Source organism: Callithrix jacchus, chromosome 13, assembly GCF_049354715.1.
Source record: "Callithrix jacchus isolate 240 chromosome 13, calJac240_pri, whole genome shotgun sequence".
Classification (NCBI taxonomy): domain Eukaryota; kingdom Metazoa; phylum Chordata; class Mammalia; order Primates; family Cebidae; genus Callithrix; species Callithrix jacchus.
This window is the reverse complement of record NC_133514.1, coordinates 44,026,147-44,041,444: the sequence shown is the minus strand read 5'-3', so window position 1 is coordinate 44,041,444 and position 15,298 is coordinate 44,026,147. Positions and strand designations below refer to the sequence as shown.

The window sequence follows — 15,298 nt, the reverse complement described above, 5'->3', positions numbered from 1 at the left end:
TCACCTCCTGCCAGGCCCCACCTCCAACACTGGAGGTCACATTTCAACATGAGATACAGAGGGGACAAACTTCCAAACTATATCACTGATCTTGTAATATACACTTATCACCTGAATAGAAAAACAGGTATATGGTTTAACTCTGAGATGAAATCTGTAGCACTTGCTTGAAATTCACTAGAAAGAGCTTTCCTAAGCACAGCCACTTGTATGCACAAAAATCTAGCCTTTTAAACTTCATACAAAAATTTCACTTTTTTGCCTAGGTTTTCCTCTGGGTTAACTTTTAAGTGCAAGTGGCCAAAATGTATAAGTAACAGTCCTTGAAAGCCCTGCCTTTCAAATATTAAAATTATATAAATATCAAAATTATCAAATGGTAAGTAAAGCTACCGAAAACATGTAAAAATGCTTTATAACTTGCAAAGGACTATACAGACATAGGACATTACTTTTTGAAACTTCTTTATTAACCAAATTATTTTGTCATGAAATGCCATTTCCTTTCCAAGAAATGAATGGTTTTTAAGGAAAAATACAGTATTTGCTGTGATAATTTTTCCTGGTAAGATAAAAGAATTAATTTAACCTCAGATGCTATCGTTTTTCCCCCCTAGGATACTGTCAGGCACCAGCCTTCACCAGAAATTGCTTAAAGAGTTATTTGGAGAGAGAGATGTAGCTCAACTATAGTATATTTATTTCAAGACCTCACGCTGTATACCTTAAATATATACCTTAAATTTCAATTCTTAAAGATTTGAATTGAGTCCCTAGATTAGAAATAAATTATTTTGTTACAGAATCTCATTGGTTTTCTGGAAAAACAGACAAAAAGCTAATGCTAGTCTCATTCATCACAAGGCCATCATCTCAATTCTCTAGTTTGAGGCTATTTTGCTTGCTGTAAGATTTGATTTTAGGAGAGATCTGTATGGAAGCATTTGAAAGTTCATGTCCAAGACTGAGCTAGAATGCAGTGAGGATTCTTCTTTATGTTGAGATATTTATAGCTTTTCGATTTTTTGGCATACTCTTAGCCGTGCATGCTGCCCATTGCTGGTGAGTTGGCTTCGACACAGTAGTCCAGGGCCACAGTCGCAACGCTGGAAGATTTCTGGAGCTTGAGCAGTGTCTTTGTGCCCTCTCCTGGAGCAGACCTGTCCCTCCAAAAGGACTGGCTTACAAATTTTCGTCCAAAAATGACGAGCACAGCAAAGTCCAGGGCCGCAGTCAAAAGTTCTCAGACAACTTTCTCCCTCTTGTCCTGTAACAAGGTTAATGTGGGCTTTAGTGATAAACGGGAAAAGTGGCCTGCCCGGGCACTGCTACTGGGATAAGGGGATGGGACCTACGACTGACAGCCACAAAGTAAAAACAGACACAGCACATGGGTCTCACAGAGCTAGGTCTTAGGCTAAAAGCAGTAATGCAATGGCAATTCCACCCCTACCCAATGGAATTGATTTACTGTTACTGGCTATTCCCTCGTTCTCTCAACCTGCAGACTACCTTAGGCCACTCTCTTTGTGACCCCCACAGCTTCTTATGGAAAGAGATTACAACAGCACATGCTCCTTAAGTGTTTCTTTGATGGAGAAGAATAAAGTTAGTCAGCCTATCCTTAAGAGGCTGAGAGGAGAAAATGCATTTCTGAAATAAAAGGTGCTCAGAATGCTGCTCTTACCCTTCCTGCCCTGTGATTTCTTAATGCTTGGCTTCCTCTTGGGTTTGTTTTCCTGAACTGGGTGCCCAGTTGTTCCTTCTGCATCTGTGCCATCTTGCTCGTCGGGCTGTCTTTCCAATATTGGGGTTGCATCTTCCATTGTAGTACAAACATCTGAGAGACAACCAGGTGTAACTGGAATTACTAACTTCAAGAAGGAGAACCAGGCCACGCTAATTAGCCTGCTGTTACTAAGTTTGGCTGCACCTCTGCCTTCAGTTTATATGTAACTTTCTAGATTTCTGGGACATGAACTAAATATTCACATGCTCACATGTGGCAGACAAGGTAGCTAAATGGAAATCGGATTCCAATAAAAGTAGCTAATAGAATCCAAGTGGAAATGGAAGTCTTTGAATGTTTCCAACTTGAATCTTTCCTTCAAAATCATTATCTCCAAGTCATTGGCAAAAGCTGTTGCCAGGAAATAAATTATTCTGTTTTATTAAGAAAAGGCAGGCCAGGCACGGTGGTTCACACCTATAATCTCCGCACTTTATAATGCTGAGGTGGTTGGATCACCTGAGGCCAGGCGTTCGAGACTAGCCTAACCAACATGGCAAAAACCCGTCTCTACTAAAAATACAAAAATTAGCTGGGCATGGTGGTGCACACCTGTAATCCCAGTTATTCCAGAGGCTGAGGCAGGAGAATGTCTTGAACCCAGGAGGCAGAGGTTGCAGTGAGCCAAGATCGTGCCATTGCACTCCAGTCTGGGCAACAAGAGCAAGACTCTGTCTCAAAAAAAGAAAAAAGAAAGGCAGCTGCATAAATTTACCTCAAGCATGAATCTAGAAAGCGCTATTAGAAAGTGCCTGCCTTGGAATATTCTTGTCCATGGGGCTTAGACACTGCCTTCGGGTTAAAAACCACTGTTGGCATTATGGTCACTCACCATTCACACAGAATGTCCCAGGGCAGCACATGGCATCTCGCTGGCACCTCCTCTGCAACCCACGACATGTAGCACAGAAGGGCATCTCATCGCGAGGCTGGAGGCAGAACTTTCTGGTATTGCAGTCCATGTCGGACAGGCACTGTGAGCCCTGTGGAGGGAAGCTGCTGTCACAAGGCTAGAAAACCCAACACAATGGAAGATGACTTTTTATTCAAGGCAGGAGGTGGAGGGAGGCAAAGGACAGTGGCACTGTGACAAACCCTGGGCAGCACCTTATTTTTCGGTGGAAATGGTTTTCTCCCACGAAGGAAAGCTCAGATCACCTGGGGAGAGACCTGGGTGCTGCAAAGGCTATTTGAGTTTGAAAAATTGTCTTAACTCAGAATTTCGTTTTCCTGTGCTCTTTGTGAAAATGGGAGAAAATGTTTTCCTACGTGTGTCTTAAAAGGTGATTATGAGATATTCAATAGATCTTAACTCTGGAAGCTGGCTGCAGTTTAATTAAATATATTACTGATGTTTGTGGCATTCCTATTTGATTTTTTAGTCTAGTGAATCAAATGTAACTTAAAGAGCCTTCCCTAAATGAACTGTCCTTTGATTTTCAATGATGCCTCATTTACACAGAGAAAGAGATACTGAAGATCAATTGTTCCCATCAACAGTTGATGCTTTTACAGAGATATGTACATATAGTATATATGATATATATAGTAATATATAAGATATATAATAACATAGACATATATAAAGCAATCCCTAAAACAACTCTCTGTGAAGTTAGACGGTGACAAGGCACCATCATGGCCCTCCGTTTAAATCCTTGCTCCCATGTTTGCTGGCTGTGCGAGCTTGGGTAAGCTCCTCAGCATCTCGTCTTATTTCCTCATCTGGAATTAGGGGGTGTTTCACCTGTCTCAAGTTGTGAGGAAGAGTAAATGAGGTATTACATGTAAAAGAGCTGGCACAGAGCAGAGCTTTCGAAGTGTTGGTTTATTCCCTGACTTACAAATGAATGATGCAGAAAGCCACTGTGTTTATTTCATACATTCATGCTAAGGCCACTGGGTCTTACCAGGGTGCCCTCCAAATCTGGAGCCAATTCAATTTACCTGCTAGGTAAGACATTTCACACGTGAATCAAAATGACTTACTAAAGCCTAAACAGAACACCCAGCTGTCAGCAGCCCGGTACCTCGGGCCCTTCCCTAGCAGCCTTACCTTCCGGGCCCCGTGCAGATCAGCCGAGCTCCTGATGTTGTTGAAGTCCAGGACCAGAGCTCCCAGGGGAGAGCAGAGCCAGCTCAGTCCCAGCAGGACGGCTGCCACCATCCTTCAATCCCCAGGCTCCCGGAGGGTCCCAGCACTGTGCGTCCCCGAAGCGAGGCTGCTCTCCACCCACAGCAGAGCTTCCACCAAGCTGGCAGCTCAATACGTCGTCAGTTTGTCACTGCTTTTTCTGAAAGAGAAGCGAACCTTAGTCTGAGTGAGGTGCTTGAAATCAGCTGAGCCGGGTCTGACCAGCAGGTTCCTCCTGAAACTATTTATAACCAGATGTGCCTATCCTCCCCACTCTGTTGCTTCCTCCTACCCCACACAGGCTTCAACAAATCCCTTCAAATCTGTTTGATCAATAGTTCAAAACAAGGACTCAATAGAAGGAGAAAGAGGCAGGGCCATGCGGCTTCTCCTCCAGGGGTTGAATCCCTCTTAATTATTGCATATCAAAGTTAGTTCAAAGGGCCAAGGCAGAGCAGGATGTCTGTATCAAAGGCAGACTCTGATAATCACCTGCATTTCCTACCTTCAGTAATCCTCGGGGTGGAGGAGGGAGTCTGTCCTAAGATCTGTTTTCACAGCTAATTGTGCTCAAAGAAAGGATGAATCATACTGGCCAATATGCTATAGAGGATGCCAAAAACATTTAATGAGGTACAAAATACACTGAGAAGCTGTAAACTGGGCTTCAGATAGTGAGCACAGATAGAAAAAGAGGAAACGCCCCCTGATTAGCTCTGGCATCCAGATGTCAAATCTAATTCCAACCGTTTAAAAGTTGTCAATGGAACAGCACCTGTTCTGACTAAATGCCATTTGGGAAATCACTTTCCTTTAAATAAAAATTGAACTGTTTGAAGTCAGGGTTATTAGGAAAATAGTGTGATTTATGAAAATCCTATTTTTCAATGATGGGGACAATGATAGAAAGCTCATTTTATACAATTCAGTAGGAAGTTTTGGGTCCATTTTATGAGCAATGTATTTAATTTGTGTTGCATTATGTAAAACTCACTTAAGCAGAACAGGATCCAAGTCTCTGGTTGATTTCAGATGAAATTTCATATATTTTGAATTTCCTAATATGAATTTCTTAAAACTTCGGCTTCATCCCATTCCCATCTGATTTTTTTTTTCCATTTGACTATTAGAGAAGTCAGGTAATTTAGACATGTGCTTATCACCTTAAATACTTTAAGGGTAGAACAATCTAGATCTGGGTCAAAAGATCGTTTTTTCTCTTCATTGTTTCATTGCTCTTAGCCTAGAGTCATCTGAAAACATATTTTTTTCTATGCCATAAATGATAACATTTACTATGTTTTCCTGCAGAACAACCTAACATCAGTTCATTGACACAAATCTCAATAGGCTGAGCGCGGTGGCTCAAGCCTGTAATCCCAGCACTTTGGGAGGCCGAGGCAGGTCAAGAGATTGAGACCATCCTGGTCAACATGGTGAAACCCCGTTTCTACTAAAAATACAAAAAATTAGCTGGGCATGGTGGCGCGTGCCTGTAATCCCAGATACTCAGGAGGCTGAGGCAGGAGAATTGCCTGAACCCAAGAGGCGGAGGTTGCGATGAGCCGAGATCGTGCCATTGCACTCCAGCCTGGGTAACAAGAGCGAAACTCCATCTCAAAAAAAAAAAACCACACACACAGACACAAATCTCAGCATTCTGTGCACGAGAACATTCTCAATTTTGAGTAATGCAGTGCAGTTCCAAAGGTGATGCAGGTGATTTGAGCCTTCCCAGTACTTGGCTCTCGTCCTCAGGTTGATATTGCTTGTGTACCTCTTGTGTGGAAGTTACTTATTTTAATACTTTAAACTGACAACATCAAACACCCTTTGATAGAATGATAACCCTGGTGACTGGTGGTGTTACAGAATTTATTTTGAAGTTGGACAATTATGACCAAAGATAAAGGAGAGAGCCCCAAGGTTCTGTCTCTGCTGGGTGTCTCTGCTTCCTGCTGCCTCACCGTAAGGGAATTTCAGGTTACCAAAGGCCCCTGACAATATACACAGATGAAAGGACCGACAGGAACTCCTGTAACAAGGTACGAACAGCCAATGAGCACCCAGCATGGAGCAGAGCCTTAGATTAGATGTTGGCAATAAAATATAAAACTCCGATGGCTGGGCACAGTGGCTCACACCTGTAATCCCAGCACTTTGGGAGGCCAAGGTGGGAAGATCTCTTGAGCTCAGGAGTTCAAGACCAGCCTGGGCAACATATTGAGATCCTGTCTCCACAAAAAAATAAAAAATAAAAAATTAGCCAGGCATTGTAGTGTTCACCTGTAGTTTTAGTAACTCAGGAAGCTGAGGTGGGAGGATCATTTAAGCCCAGGAGATTGAGGCTGCAGTGAGCTATAATTGCACCACTGCACAATCGTGCCACTGCACTCCAGCCTCTATCTATCTGCTTATCTTATCTATCCATCTATCTAGCTGTCTCTATCTAAAACAGACAGAAAACATGTATGTATGGATGACAGAGCCTGGGTGACAGAAAGAGAGATATCCAGACAGTGACATGTACGTCTGAGGTGGGTGGATCACCTGAGGTCAGGAGTTCAAGACCAGCCTGGCCATCATGGTGAAACCCCATCTTTAAAAAAAAAAAGAAGAAGACATGTACATATGGATGATTCCAATATATTATGACAAGCACTAATATAAAGATATAAACATAAGGCCAGAGGACTTACAAAGATATAAATACAGAGGAAGGCATGATTTAGACTTTCTAAAGAAATAAAGGAGTATGTTTATAGAGGAGGTAATATTTGAGCTGAGTTTAGTGGGTTGTATAGGAGCTTCTTAGGTTGGGAAGTGGGCGATGTTCTCGCCTGGGCTCAGAGAGTGGAGTGTGTGCAAGGGCAAGAGGTGCACTTAAGCCCTAGTGAGAGATCGTGTGGCTGCAGCAGATGATGGAAGGACGAGATGAAGCAAGATGCAGACCCTGCTATGCCATGCTAAGAAAGTCAGATTCAATTCTCTACACAATGTGAAGTCATGGGAGATATTTCAGACTGAGAATGGCATGGTCCGCTGGGTGCAGTGGCTCACACTTGTACCCAGCACTTTGTGAGGAGGATAAGGCAAGAGGACCACTTGCGGCCAAGGCATGAGAACAGCCCGAGCAACATAGCGAGACCTTGTCTCTACAAAAAAGAAAAAACATCAGCTGGGCATGCCAGCACGAGCCTGTTGTCCCTGCTACTTGGGAGGCTGAGGTGGGAGGATCACTTGAAGGAAGGAGTTCAAGACCAAGCCTGGACAGCATAACAACACTCTACCTCTACAAAAAATATAAAAATGACCCTGGTGCGGTGGCATGTGTCTGTAGTCCTGGCTATTCAGGAGGCTGAGGTAAGAAGATTGCTTGAGCCTAAGAGGTCAAGACTGCATGATCATACCACTCTACTCGAGCCTAGGTGACAGAGCGAGACCCTGTCCTCCCACCAGAAAAAGGAAGGAAGGAAAGAAGGAAGGGAGGGAGGGAGGGAGGGAAAAACAAAAAGAGAAAGGAAGGAAGACCCTGGTGTGATCTAATTTGCTTCCAGGGCACAATGCTGGTGGCAGTGTGGTGCTTGGGTTGCAGTGAGAGAGAGGAGAGGCTGGGGCCACTTAGGACTCAGTTGTCATCGCCCAGAATGAAGAGGTCCAATCTGAGGCAGTGCCACAGTGACAATGGGAACCAAGCAAAGGATGAGAGTCTGAAGTTAAAGCGGCATCACTGGATGTGGGAGTGGAGTGGGGGGAAGCTGGGATGATCCTGCCCTCTCTGATTTGGTGCGATGGGTGGGTAGAGGTGGGCCTAGAGACAGAGAATTCAGGATGAAAATCAGGTTGAGGGAGCAGGATAAGAGTGTGCCTTGAGAAAAGCCGTCCGCACAGTCAACTGTTTGCGGGGTATCTACTAGGCAGATATGAGTGGCATGTCTTCCACCAACAAGGCTCTCTGTTTTACCTTTGAGAGACAGAGGAGAGAGGCAGGTGCAGGTGCCAGAGGGTCGCCAACAGGGGTGAACAACACTGAAAAGCGACCCTCTGTCTGTCTGTGTCTGTCTATCTCTGTCTCTGTCTCGGCACTGAGAGAGTGTGGGCTTTGGGGCTGGGCCTGATCATCATCGGTGGGCCTCCCCTCCCCTGCCCCATCAGCCCCGCTCTGCATAGCCGTCACCAACCGGCCACGACGCTTGCAAAACCCCACTGCCATCGCCTACGTCTTTGTCTCTACAACCAGACCATGAGCTCGGGGTGGGCGAGGCGGTTCATGCCTATAATCCCAGCACTTTGGGAGGCCGAGGGGGGCCGAGGGAGGCGGATCACTTGAGGTCAGGAGTTTGAGACCAACCTGCATGGCAAAACCCTGTCTCTACTAAAATACAAAAATTAGCTGGGCGGGTGAACCCGGAGGCAGAGGTTGCAGTGAGCCAAAATTGCACTGCTGCACTCCAGCCTGGGCAACAGAGCAAGACTCAAAAGAAAGCAAAGCAAAAACAAAACCAAACAAAAACCCTCTAAACAAATGTCTCTCACCCATTTTCCAGGCCAGAACTTTCCACCTTCCATAGAGTTTAGTGCCTAGCATCCCCCATGGACCAACCTCAGCAGGCTGCCAATGGACATGTGTTTCATACAACTCATCAAAGGAAAATCTCCTTAATCTTAGGACTTGTTTTGCAATAAGACTAGGATTTCGGTCTCTAAAAAGCCAAAGCAATTTGGGGGAAAGTAAGCATGTGAGGTAGTTTCTGGAAAATGACTTCTGGTATATTTTCAGATTTCCCAAGGCTGCTCGCCCGCTACTAATCAGCCCAGTGTCCCTCCATGAGGATGCCAACTGAAATGAGATGCCCTGTGGCACCGTTTGCTGCCAGGAGCCCGCATCTCCATTATTTGGGGATTAGAGATGATGGGGCAGTAGGGAGAGGATGGCAGGGAGAATTAAGTAGGAAGAGGAAAACTTTAAAAATGTTTCTGTTTAAAGGGCATCCTCTCTACTCTCAGGTCAGGCCACAAGTTTCACAGCGCAGGCCACGGCAGCAGCTTCACAGAACCCATTCCACAAGCCCTCCCGAGTGGCAATTGGAGCTGTGGCTGTCTTTGGAAAAGCGACACCACAAGACACTCCTGTAGCCACAGAACAAAGAAAGCCGTCCTGCAAAGTTCTGGCCAAGACACTGCCATCCTGACGCCCCGTGGCAAGGATTACAGTTAACTGAAAATCTCAGGCTGATGCTCCCTGCTTTGCAGTGAGCACCTGGGCCGAGGGAACACTAAAATTGAGTAATATTGACTAAGCTTAGAGGAAATGAAATTTCTCAAAAAGAAATTTCCAGAGGTCCCAGTTTCCGCACCGACTCCACTCTTTGGGTAAAAGTTGCACACTCATGTTTGAGACCTGCCACCCGTGTCCTGCTGCACGACAGCTGCTCTGGTTCACGTCAAAGGTGTGTGTCAGAACTGATTATTTATACTCACTCAGGAATGGAAAGTTTGATTTGTTATGGCTCCTGTGATAAAACCAGTTTGATTTCCATACATTTTGCTTTCCTTAAGAGAAAATCAAAGTAACGGAAACAAGCAGGTCTTTGGCAGAATCTCACAGGAAACATTCCATAAAATAAAAGATGAGAAGGGGCATGTTGATGGGGCAGACAGACCGCAGGATGTGATCACAGAGATGACAAAAACGTTGCTGTTTGCTTCCCTGAGGTCAGAAAGTAAGCCCAACCCTCCACAAGGCTGGGCAGTGAAGGGCAGCACCCAGGGACAGCACAGGCTGGATACCAGGGCGGCTGGTGCCAGCATCTTTTGCAGACGGTGTGGCCTAGGGCAGGTCATGTCACGAGCAGTCTCAGTTCCTCCTGGTCTTGAGGGCCTTTTACACACCAGTCTTCTGGGAGCTTCAGCTGACATCTGCCAAGGCCCTGGAGTTGCTCAGCTTCAGGAGGCACCTTCGGACAGTGGTTGGTGCACGTGGCCAATGACTTTGGAGCTGTGCAATGTGCTGGTGCAGGGAACCTCCCTTTCCAGCAGTAACAGCCTTGGAGTTGTCCTGACTTCACACCAGGCTCTCTGGACCCTCCTTCCTCAAGGATAGGCTCTGCCATTGTTTGTTTTGTTTGTTTGAAGTGGAGTCTTGCTCTGTCGCCCATGCTGGAGTGCAGTGGCACGTTCTTGGCTCAATGCAACTTCTGCCTCCCGGGTTCAAGCAATTCTCTTGTCTCAGCCTCCTGAATAGCTGGGACTACAGGCGCATGCCACCATAGTGGACTAATTTTTTGTATTTTTTTTAGTAGAGATGGGGTTTCACCATGTTGCCCAGCCTGGTCGTGAACTACTGAGCTCAGGCAATCAACCCACGTCAGCCTCCCAAAGTGCTGGGATTACAGGCATGAGCCATCACGCCTGGCCCAATGTTTTATAATCCCAGCACTTTGTGAGCCCCAGGCAGGTGGATCCCTTGAGATCAAGAGTTCAATATAGGCCGGGCGCGGTGGCTCAAGCCTGTAATCCCAGCACTTTGGGAGGCCGAGGCGGGTGGATCACGAGGTCAAGAGATCGAGACCATCCTGGTCAACATGGTGAAACCCCGTCTCTACTAAAAATACAAAAAATTAGCTGGGCATGGTGGCGCGTGCCTGTAATCCCAGCTACTCAGGAGGCTGAGGCAGGAGAATTGCCTGAACCCAGGAGGCAGAGGTTGCGGTGAGCCATTGCACTCCAGCCTGGGTAACAAGAGCGAAACTCCGTCTCAAAAAAAAAAAAAAAAAGAGAGTTCAATATAAGCCTAGCCAACGTGGTGAAACCCTGTCTCTACTAAAAATACAAAAAATTAGCCAGGCATGGTGGTGGGCACTTGTAATCCTAGCTTCTCAGGAGGCTGAGACAGAAGAGTCACTTGAACCTGGGAGGCAGAGGTTGCAGTGAGCCAAGATGGCACCACTGCCCTCCAGCCTGGGCAACAGAGCAAGACAGTCTCAAAAGAGAGGAAACAAAAAATCAAGTTGTGTCTATTTGTGTCTTCCTGGTTCCTAAGCACCTCACCCACCCTGCCAGTGTTCCTGCGCACTGACCTGCTTTCCTTCCTCTGTGCCATGCCGCTGCTGACATGTTCATGGTACATAAAACATGAGGAGTTCTGCCATCTTTGGATCTGGACCCTAAGATGCAGACCGAACTGGGTCTCATTCTTCAATTCTTTTATTTTTAGGGACAGGGTCTCATTTTGTCAACCGGGCTGGAGTGCAGCAGTGCAAGCACAGCTCACTATAGCCTCAGCTCCCTGAGTAGCTGGGACTACAGACGCATGCCACCACAACAGCTAATTTTAAAATTTTTTGTAGAGATGGGATGTTGCTATGTTGCCCAGGCTGTTCTTGAACCCCTGGGCTCAAGCGATCCTCCCACCTTGGCCTCCCAAAGTGCTGGGATTACAGGCATGAGCCACAGTGCCTGGCTAGGTCTGATTCTTTTCCTTAGATGTAAGTGGTTAATCTTGCTGCATTAGGAAACCCAGTCTTTCTGGGTGTTGGGGTGTATCTGACTCAGCGGGTGTGATCTTGGCCCCTCCGTCCCAGGCTCCTAGCCCAAGTGTCATCCAGGCCTTACTAAGACTTTTGGCCAAAGAAAGCTGTCTGTGGCTGAAGCCTCCCTTTGGGGGACCTTACCCAGCAGGAATTTCCTTCTGGGCATCTCCAGGTTAAAAATGAAGACACTGAGACTTGGAGGGACCAGTCACCTACCACAGGCCCACAACGAGGGGGCTGCAGACCTGGGATCTGAATGTAAGAATTCTGGTTTCAAAGTTCATGCTTTCCTCTATGTCTGCTACACAGCTTGTTAACTGATGTCTACTTCCAAACACCAAGTGGATGGAAACAAAATAAAATAACAAGGAACACTGCCTGGGCTATTTTCCAATTACAACTATGGGTGTATGTCACCTCCTTCTTTCCCAAACTGTCTCTGATTAAATGGGAGGCGAGAGCTTCACAAGGAAGTGACTGAGACTAAATGACTTGTAGGTTGTGTCATCAGGCTGTAACGGAGCTGTGTGTGGTATGGTGACAACATTGGTTTCCCCATAAAACAACTTAGTAATTACTTGCTGCCCGTCTGACATTTGAATCAGATTTGTGGCCAGCGCTCTAATTCCAGCACGATTGCTTGACCCCAGTAGTTTGAGACCAGCCTGGGCAACATAGTGAGACCCCATCTCAAAAAAAGAGAAAGAAAATCTAAAAACAAAATACAAATTAGATTCTGACTTTGCCAGAAAGTCCCCAGACACAGCTCAGATCCTAATTCATAGTTACGTTTATAACTTCATGAAGATCTTGGGTGAGAGGGGAGGTTGTCGCCTTGGGCTCTCCCCACATCCCCCACTCCCTTCCCCCTACCCTCCACACCCTCCTCCCCTCCCTGTCTGGCTTCTCTTTTATGTTGTTCCCTTGCTCCTCCTTGTGGTAAAGAGTGAGGTGCACACTCAGAAGGCCCAGTGCAAAGTCCAGGCTCGTGATTCCAGGAGCATTTCCCGATTTCTGGTGGAAATTCCCCATGGAATAGTACTGTCATTCCCATACATCTAGGTACTACCCCACCTTATGCAAGTGAGCCCCACTTTCTCAATTACAAAATAAATATATTCCCAAATCTTAGAAATGTGGGAAAATACAGAAAAGTATGAAGCATAAAATAAAAATCAGATGTCTAGAAATTTTCGTAAAATTTTCCCAATTTTTTCTATGCAGCCATGTATACACAAGTATATGCAGCATTTTTTGTTTTGCTTGCTTGTTTGTTTGTTTGTTTGTTTTTGAGACAGAGTTTCGCTCTGGATGTCCAGGCTGGAGTGCAATGGTGAAATCTCTGTTCACCAAAACCTCTGCCTCCCAGGTTCAGCGATTCTCCTGCCTCAGCCTCCGGAGTAGCTGGGATTACAGGTATGCACCACCATGCCTGGCTAATTTTGTATTTTTAGTAGAGATGGGGTTTCTCCATGTTGGTCAGGCTGGTCTGGAACTCCCAGCCTTAGGTGATCTGCCAGCCTCGGCCTCCCAAAGTGCTGGGATTACAGGTGTGAGCCACCGCGCCCGGCCATATTTATTTGTTTAATATGCAATATAATTAATCTATCGCCAGCTCCAGAACAAGCCGTTACTAATGCCTACATCCACTCACGTGCGCCTCTTCTTCCCAATCCCTCTGCCTGCCTCCCCACTGGAGGTCTACACTGAGGGTGTTGTTTTTAGAGACCAGGTCTCACTACATTGCCTGGGCTGAAGTGCAGTAGCCATTTACGGGCAGGCTTGGAGTGCACTACAGCCTGGAACTCCTGAGCACAAGTGATCCTCCCGCCCCAGCCTCCCGAGTAGCTGAGATATAGGTGTGCACCACTGCAACCAGCTTGATGTTTATGTTTACTGCTCCCTTGCTTCTTAAAGTAAAATTACAATGCTCACACACACAATTGGGATTACACTGTACATACACTTTTGTTTCCTCCTCTTTCTTTTCTCACTGAGCTTTCATCAAATATTATCAGAACCCATGGCTATACCACAACCCAGAATATGGTTATATTATAGTTTATTTAATATCCTGTAAATGTTGGTTATTTGGGTTGTCTTTTGTGTTTTTTTTGTTTTGAGATGGGGTCTGTGTCACCCAGGCTGGAGTGCAGTAGTGCCATCTTGGCTCAGTGTAGCCTCAGCCTCTTGGTCTCAAGTGATCTTCTCACACATTCCTGAGTAGCTGGAATGTGCTACCATGCTACAGGCATGTGCTACCATGCTCAGCTAATTTTTTATTTTTTGCAGAAATGTCATCTCACTATGTTTTTCAGGCTGGTCTTGAACTTCTGGCCTCAAGTGATCTTCCTGCTTCAACCTCCTAAGGTGATGGGATTATAGGCATGAGCCATCATGCCTGGCCAGCCCTTTTTCTTTAAAGAAATGGAGTTAAATTACACAGCTGGCTTCAGAATCTTATCATATCCTACAGTAAGGGCAATTGAGCTATGAAATCTTTATAGAAAAGCTTCTGTTCTCAGTTGGTTTTTCCATCTCGGAGAGTAAAACAGTATAGTTTAAACAGTATAATATAAACTTTCCAAGATTTTTCTCTGAGCAAGGTCATAGGGGCAGACCAGCAGGTAAATTGGCTGGGCGAGTGACCTGTGCTGGGAGCCTGCTCCCTCGGGACGGCATCTCCACGGGCCTCTGCAATGGGATGTTCTGGGTGTTTTCCTGGACGCAGCTCCGAGCACTGTCATCATGCCCTGGACACAATAAGCACTTAGCAAATGTCCCTCAAAGGAAGGCATTCAGAGTCCCTTCCCTGCTCTAAAATTCTGATTCTATCGATTTCACAGGAGAGTGCCATGGTGTTAGTATCAGGATTCAGATTGATAAAGTCCTTTCCACACTTCTGGAGAGTTTAGATCACAGTGTGGGTAGGGAATGAGAATGTGAGAATGAATGAATTATTTAGCTCTAGTTCTGAGATGGTGAAGGCCAGTCTTTTTCCTCTTTCTTTCTCTTTCTTTCTTTCTCTTTCTTTCTTTCCCCTTCCTTCCTTCCTTCCTTCCTTCCTTCCTTCCTTCCTTCCTTCCTTCCTTCCTTCCTTCCTTTCCTTCCTTCCTTCCTTCCTCTCTCTCTTTCTTTTCTTTCTTTCTCTCTCTCTCTCTTTCTTTCTTTCCTTTTTTTTTGAGACAGAGTTTCACTCTTCTTCTCCAGGCTGGAGTGCAATGGCACAATCTCTGCACACTGCAATTGCCGCCTCCCAGGTTTAAGCGATTCTCCTGCTTCAGCCTCCCGAGTAGCTGGGACTATAGGCGTGAGCCACCACGCCTGGCTAGTTTTTGTATTTTTAGTAGAGATGGGGTTTCACCATGTTGACCAGGCTGGTCTTGAACTCCTGACCTCTGGTGATCCATCCACCTTGGCCTCCCAAAGTGCTGGGATTACAGATGTGAGCCATTGCGCCTGGCCAACTCCTTTATTTTCATGTGTTATTAACTGATGAACATTTTCTCTATGCCAGGTAAATTATGTCCTATGGATACATTATCTATTTGTTTGTTTTTGGAGACAGTGCCTCCCTCTGTTACCCAGGCTGGAGTGCAATGGCACAATCACAACTCACAGCAGCCTTGACCTCCCTGGGCTCAAGGGATCTTCCTACCTCAGCCTCCCAAGTAGCTGGGACTACAGGCACATGCCACCCATGCCTGGCTAATTTTTATATTTTTTTGTAGATATGGAGTTTCAACATATTGCCCAGACTTGTCTCAAACTCCTGGGCTCAAGCAATTCTTCTTAGAAGAAGCCTCAGTCTTCTAAACTGGTAGGATTACAGGAGTGAGCCAT

At 45.8% G+C, this 15,298-nt stretch overlaps 1 protein-coding gene across 1 annotated transcript; it reads right to left on the bottom strand.

Moving 5' to 3' along the window:
* Positions 1-452: 452 nt before the first annotated feature.
* Positions 453-4,142, bottom strand: DKK4 (dickkopf Wnt signaling pathway inhibitor 4). Its single transcript, XM_002757005.5, has 4 exons — positions 3,846-4,142; positions 2,622-2,772; positions 1,688-1,840; positions 453-1,267 (listed from the first exon to the last, which is right to left on the bottom strand). The coding sequence occupies exons 1-4, from the start codon at positions 3,954-3,956 to the stop codon at positions 1,008-1,010; spliced, it is 675 nt and encodes a 224-aa protein (XP_002757051.1). The 5' UTR covers positions 3,957-4,142; the 3' UTR covers positions 453-1,007.
* Between the last annotated feature and the right edge of the window lie 11,156 nt (positions 4,143-15,298).

Bases quoted from the DNA above. Each gene is read 5' to 3' on its own strand.
- DKK4 (XM_002757005.5), bottom strand. From the start codon at position 3,956: ATGGTGGCAGCCGTCCTGCTGGGACTGAGCTGGCTCTGCTCTCCCCTG. The intron at 2,773-3,845 runs GTAAGGCTGCTA...TTCCCTCCACAG, and splicing joins ATCTGCACGGGGCCCGGAAG to GGCTCACAGTGCCTGTCCGA. The intron at 1,841-2,621 runs GTGAGTGACCAT...GTTGTCTCTCAG, and splicing joins TGGGACATTCTGTGTGAATG to ATGTTTGTACTACAATGGAA.